General features: G+C 54.5%; 1 protein-coding gene across 1 annotated transcript in view; it reads left to right on the top strand.

Moving 5' to 3' along the window:
* The window catches only part of PI4KB (phosphatidylinositol 4-kinase beta), a 44,124-nt gene that overhangs the window by 20,225 nt on the left and 17,059 nt on the right, over positions 1–6,840 (top strand). The window contains exons 5-8 of the mRNA XM_075610032.1: positions 490–717; positions 1,210–1,437; positions 5,900–6,009; positions 6,808–6,835. Coding sequence (XP_075466147.1) covers positions 490–717; positions 1,210–1,437; positions 5,900–6,009; positions 6,808–6,835 — 594 coding nt within the window. The remainder of the gene's footprint in view (positions 1–489; positions 718–1,209; positions 1,438–5,899; positions 6,010–6,807; positions 6,836–6,840) is intronic.

A 6,840-nucleotide genomic window follows, 5' to 3' on the forward strand; every position in this document is an offset into this window, starting at 1 on the left:
TAGTTTAACATTGAGACCTGCTGTTTTTTGTAGTGCCTGCTATATGCAGCTTGTTACATGATGCTAGTATAACACATGGATCAGGGTGTGGCAGTGTTGGAGCTGTGATGTCATTGCTCACGCAGGAAGCAGTTTGAGTTTAGCACATTGCACTGCTGAGGTTCCCCCATTGGGCTGTCACTTCCCTCCCCTGTCTTTCCGGAGTCAGTGACTGCCCTGAAAACAGGAGAAGCAGGACTATGGAAAGTTAATTGTGGGATCCCATGAAAGCCTTGTGCCAGACATTCACCAATGTTTCCTGTAACAGGAAATGATACCACAGCTTCAAGATGGCTGCCCCCTTCAGGTCTAGAAAACGTTTCCTGTTCATTTTGTAACCTGGAGTCCGTACTGTTGGGACGTTCACAGAGGGGGTTCCTTGTTGGTAGAAGAGGTGGTTGGCATGTTCTGATCCTGACGCCCTTTGACTGTCTCTTTGAATGCTGGCAGCCTGTCCGTCTCGCTCCGGAGAGGGAGTTCATCAAGTCCCTGATGGCCATCGGGAAGCGCCTCGCCACCCTCCCCACCAAGGAGCAGAAGACCCAGCGGCTCATCTCCGAGCTCTCCCTGCTCAATCACAAGCTTCCGGCACGTGTCTGGCTGCCCACTGCTGGCTTCGACCACCATGTTGTGCGGGTGCCACACACTCAGGCTGTGGTGCTGAACTCCAAGGACAAGGTACGCCCTTCCACAGGGATCCGGCCCCACAGGGGGTGGAGGTTACAGAGGTAGCACATGTGGGGAGCAGCTGTAGAGGCAGCTTGGTGCTCCCCCTGTCACTAGGGCGATTAGCACCTCTTTGCTAAGCAAAAAATCGGATGCACACTGAGCACCCTGCTAGGGAGACAGCCTAGAACCTCCCTAGCAAACTGCTATAGGGAGAGCCTAGAACCTCCCTAGCACCCTGTTAGTATGGGTAGTCGGTCTGGTGACATGCTTAGCACTCAACTAAAACTCTGCTGCTGATTTAGCTTAGCACCTTAGGGGTATTGATGCTCATCCAGAGTGCCACAACCTACCCCCTCTCCTTCCCGCCCTCTCCCCTTCTCCCTCTCTCCTCCCCCCTCCGCCGCCTCCCCACTTCCCCCTTCCCCTCTTCCCTCCTCCCTTTCAGCTTCTGTCCCCTCTTGCCGCTCCCTAATCTCACGCGCCCGTCCCTTCCTCCCCCAGGCTCCATACCTGATCTACGTGGAGGTCCTAGAGTGTGAGAACTTTGAGATGTCCGTGGTGCCGGCCCGGATCCCCGAGAACCGGATCCGGAGCACCCGGTCCGTGGAGAACCTCCCCGAGTGCGGCATCACCCACGAGCAGAGAGCCAGCAGCTTCACCACCGTCCCAAACTATGACAACGATGACGAGGCGTGGTCCGTGGATGACATCGGGGAGCTGCAGGTGGAGGTGAGTTCAGAGTAACCGGGTAACAGTACTTCCCATTCTGCTGTACGAGGAGCCATGAATAAATCCCATCTCTACATGTGTCCATTGAGTTCAATTATGTTAAATGAAGATGACAGATACTCATCCTGTATTTGTATTTGTGGCAGATAATAATAGAACCGCTACTGCTTGATAAAAGGGCGAGACTATTAAAGTATTTATGGCACATCACGATCCTGAGATAAGAGTAGTACTCTTACGCGGTTTGCGTCTCTTGGCGCTTTATCGGTGTTTGAATGCACTGATGTGGGACCTGTTCCTTATTACTGACTATATCTGTACTTACAGTATGTTAATCCAGAGGAAGGAAAGCATAAAACCCCAGTGACACATCATCCAATGATATCTCATAAGGGGAATAATACATTTCTTCCTGACTCCAATAACGGCAATCCGATTTCTCCCATGTTTACTTATTTGGTGTATCCCTGTATACGTTTCCTTTCTAAAATAGCCAACTTTATTTTATTTTTTTGGAAGATATGTATATGTAACTCTCCGTGTCCGGCTCTAAAGGAATTTACATCGAGTTGGATATATATACATGGCCGGGCTCAGTCTCAGACCTGGTCAGGATGCTGGGTGGGTGCAGGCTGGGGTCAGTCTTCCAGCCCTGGTCAGGGTGCTGGGTGCAGGCTGGGCTCAGTCTCAGACCTGGTCAGGGTGCTGGGTCGGTGCAGGCTGGGCTCAGTCTCAGACCTGGTCTGGATGCTGGGTGGGTGCAGGCTGGGCTCAGTCTCTCAGACCTGGTCAGGGTGCTGGGTCAGTGCAGGCTGGGCTGAGTCTCTCACACAGTGTCAGGGTTCTGCGTCAGTGCAGGCTGGGCTCAGTCTTTCAGACCTGGTCAGGGTGCCGGGTCTGTGCAGGCTGGACTCCGTTTTTCAGCCCTGGTCAGGGTGCTGGGTGGGTGCAGGCTGGGCTCAGTCTCTAAGCCCTGGTCAGGGTGCTGGGTCAGTGCAGGCTGGGCTCAGTCTCTCAGCCCTCGTCAGGGTGCAGGGTTGGGTGCAGGCTGGGCTCTCTCTCTCAGCCCTGGTCAGGGTGCAGAGTTGGGTGCAGGCTGGGGTCAGTCTCTCAGCCCTGGTCAGGGTGCAGGGTTGGGTGCAGGCTGGGGTCAGTCTCTCAGCCCTGGTCAGGGTGCTGGGTCAGTGCAGGCTGGGCTCTGTCTCTCAGCCCTGGTCAGGGTGCTGGGTCAGTGCAGGCTGGGCTCAGTCTCTAAGCCCTGGTCAGGGTGCTGGGTTGGGTGCAGACTGGGCTCAGTCTCTCAGACCTGGTCAGGGTGCTGGGTCAGTCTCTCAGACCTGGTTAGGGTGCTGGGTGCAGGCTGGGCTCAGTCTCTCATACCTGGGCAGGGTGCTGGGTTGGGTGCAGGCTGGGCTCAGTCTCTCATACCTGGGCAGGGGGCTGGGTCAGTGCAGGCTGGGCTCAGTCTCTAAGCCCTGGTCAGGGTGCTGGGTTGGGTGCAGACTGGGCTCAGTCTCTCAGACCTGGTCAGGGTGCTGGGTCAGTCTCTCAGACCTGGTTAGGGTGCTGGGTGCAGGCTGGGCTCAGTCTCTCATACCTGGGCAGGGTGCTGGGTTGGGTGCAGGCTGGGCTCAGTCTCTCATACCTGGGCAGGGGGCTGGGTTGGGTGCAGGCTGGGCTCAGTCTCTCATACCTGGTCAGGGTGCAGGGTTGGGTGCAGGCTGGGCGTGGATATGCAGATAGAATAAGGTTGGGCGCCAGGAACTTTTATAGTATAAAAAGAGCTTTATTCACATCCGTTTATAAGGCTCGCCGTACAAGGGTAGACTTCACTTTCGGTGTATTAACGGGGGGCAAATCCTAACGCTACTCTGCGCTGCTTCCCCGGGTATCTCTCACCTGCACTAGGGAGGTATTTATGCTTGTGTCCCTCATTACTGGTTAGATTGGCAATCTCCTGCATAGCGTCAGTAATTGTGGAGGAAAACAGCCAGGCACACGGCCTTGCAAAAGGGGCGGTTTAATAGCAAATCCGACGTTTCGACTGCATAAGCAGGGCCTCACCTTGGCACAGACCGCTTTATGCAGTGGAAATGTTTGATTTGCTATTAAACCCTTTTGCAAGACCGAGTGCCTGGCTGTCTTCCTCATGCTCTGTGATCTCTCTGGGGCAGTACAGGATCCCCCCCATCTCCATGGGCACCAGCAGATTACTTTTATTGCTGTGATTACTTTCATTGCTGTGATTACTGTGTGCCTGTAACCCTCTCTGCATTCTCCAGCGTCAGTAATGCCCCATCTCAGGGGGCCCCTGCTGGGGAATGCTCTCTGGGATCAGTATTCCCTGCGGGCTGCCTACCTCGTCCATGCATATTGGTACGGGAGTTTACTTAGAACCTGCTGGTGGGGCTGATCCGATTATTACTCCTCTGAGAACTCCCTGCTGAGCACACACTCCTCTCCCTGCTGAGCACACGCTCACTCTCCCTGCTGAGCACACACTCACTCCTCTCCCTGCTGAGCACACACACCTCTTCCTGCTGAGCACACGCTCACGCCTCTCCCTGCTGGGCACACGCTCACTCCTCTCCCTGCTGAGCACACTCTCCTCTTCCTGCTCAGCACACGTTCACTCCTCTCCCTGCTGAGCACACACTCCTCTTCCTGCTGAGCACATGCTCACTCCTCTCCCTGCTAAGCACGCGCTCACCTCCTCTTCCTGCTGAGCACACACTCCTCTCCCTGCTGAGCACCCGCTCACTCCTCTCCCTGCTGAGCACACACTCCTCTTCCTGCTGAGCACGCGCTCACTCCTCTTCCTGCTGAGCACGCGCTCACTCCTCTTCCTGCTGAGCACGCGCTCACTCCTCTTCCTGCTGAGCACGTGCTCACTCCTCTTCCTGCTGAGCACGCGCTCACTCCTCTTCCTGCTGATCACACACTCCTCTTCCTGCTGAGCACACACTCCTCTTCCTGCTGAGCACGCGCTCACTCCTCTCCCTGCTGAGCACACGCTCACTTCCTCTTCCTGCTGAGCACACACGCCTCTTCCTGCTGAGCACGCGCTCACTCCTCTTCCTGCTGAGCACGCGCTCACTCCTCCTTTCCTATTCCCGCATGAGAACAATCTTGGGCCATTACCATAGGCTCTGTACTGCCCTTGGGATGACCCTGTGTCCTCTGTACTGCCCTTCGGATGACCCTGTGTCCTCTGTACTGCCCTTGGGATGACCCTGTGTCCTCTGTACTGCCCTTGGGATGACCCTGTGTCCTCTGTACTGCCCTTTTGATGACCCTGTGTCCTCTGTACTGCCCTTTTGATGACCCTGTGTCCTCTGTACTGCCCTTGGGATGACCCCGTGTCCTCTGTACTGCCCTTTTGATGACCCAGTGTCCTCTGTACTGCCCTTGGGATGACCCCGTGTCCTCTGTACTGCCCTTTTGATGACCGAGTGTCCTCTATACTGCCCTTGGGATGACCCTGTGTCAACCCTGTTACTATAAGCGCACGTGACGGCGGCAATGCATTTGTTTTGCCGCGACATCGCGTCGCCGGCACTATAAGCGCAGCCTTAGTGGTTCTTCAGAACTTCGTCCCAAAACAAATCTCTACTTTTCATTCCCTTGTTGTGCTGAAGAGTATTAGAAAGCAACAGAAGATGGGTGGTCGGAAATGAGGCTAGCTAAATTAGATTTATTTACATTAGAAAAGAGGCGTCTAAGAGGGGATATGATAACTATATACAGATATATTCGGGGACAATACAAGGAGCTTTCAAATGAACTATTCATCCCACGGGCAGTACAAAGGACTCAGGGGCCATCCCTTAAGGTTGGAGGAAAGGAGATTTCACCAGCAACAAAGAAAAGGGTTCTTTACAGTAAGGGCAGTTACAATGTGGGATTCATTACCCTCGGAGACTGTGAAAGATACAATGGATTTGTTCAAAAAAGGTTGGACATGTTTGTAGAAAGGAAAGGTATACAGGGATATACCAAATAAGTAAACATGGGAAGGATGCTGATGCAGGGAGTAATACGATTGCCAATTCTTGGAGTCAGGAAGGAATGTAATTTCCCCTTATGAGAGAGCATTGGATGATGTGACACTGGGGGTTTTTGTTTGCCCTCCTCTGGATCAAAATACTGTAAATACAAATATGGGATACGTATCTGTCTAAATGTAGCATAGGTTGATGGACAAATGTTGTGTTTCGACTGGGTGACTGTCGCACAGTCCACGTATATATTACTTACACAATAGTTTGTGTTTGTCTGCGTTTTCTGTATCATTGGCTGTTCTTTTTCTCATTGTGAGTCAGGGTTTGTGTGTGTGTGTATATATGTGTGTGTATATGTATATATATGTATGTGTCTCTTTGTCTCGCTCAGTATATACTCTGTAGTATGTCTCACGGTCTCCCCCCTCCCCCAATATATCCTTCCTTTCCTTCCCTCCCAGCTGCCTGAGCTTCACACCAACAGTTGTGACAACATCTCCCAGTTCTCTGTGGACAGCATCACCAGCCAGGAGAGCAAGGAGCCCGTCTTCATAGCAGCCGGAGACATCCGGTGAGCGCTTCGTGCTGCACTGCAGGAGATGGGTTCGCAACATGCCATATCCTGCAAAGGGTCCCTGAGAAATGTAACATGCAGGATAAGAGTAGAGGGGCTTTGCCGCCGGTTTACCCACATTCCGGTACACGGCAAAGCAGTAAGCACAGTGTTTTGCCAGATCAGGTGACACTGCTGCTCAGGGGTGCAGGTGATCTCTGTATTAATGCTGCCGGCCTATCGGTGGTGGTGCTGTGGTGCTGTGTGTGGGGGTGTAGGCGGCGGTGCTGTGTGTGGGGAGTGTAGGCGACGGTCCTGTGTGGGGGTGGGGGCAGCGGTGCTGTGTATGGGGGTGTAGGCGGCGGTGCTGTGTATGGGGGTATAGGCGGCGGGGCTGTGTGTGGGGGTGTAGGCGGCGGTGCTGTGTGGGGGTGTAGGCGGCGGTGCTGTGTGTGGGGGTGTATGTGGGTGTGTAGGCGGTGATGCTGTGTGGAGGTGTAGGCGGCGGTGCTGTGTGGGGGTGTAGGCGGCGGTGCTGTGTGTGGGGGTGTATGTGGGTGTGTAGGCGGTGATGCTGTGTGGGGGTGTAGGCGGCGGTGCTGTGTGGGGGTGTAGGCGGCGGTGCTGTGTGTGGGGGTGTATGTGGGTGTGTAGGCGGTGATGCTGTGTGGGGGTGTAGGCGGCGGTGCTGTGTGTGGGGGTGTAGGCGGCGGTGCCGTGTGTGTGGGTTTATTTGGGGGGTGTAGGCGGCAGTGCTGTGTGTGGGGGTGTAGGCGGCATCCTGTGCACGGTAGTCATTGTCTCTCTCTCCCATAGGCGGCGCCTGTCAGAGCAGCTGGCTCACACCCC

The sequence above is a fragment of the Ascaphus truei genome, chromosome 7 (assembly GCF_040206685.1).
Source record: "Ascaphus truei isolate aAscTru1 chromosome 7, aAscTru1.hap1, whole genome shotgun sequence".
Lineage (NCBI taxonomy): Eukaryota > Metazoa > Chordata > Amphibia > Anura > Ascaphidae > Ascaphus > Ascaphus truei.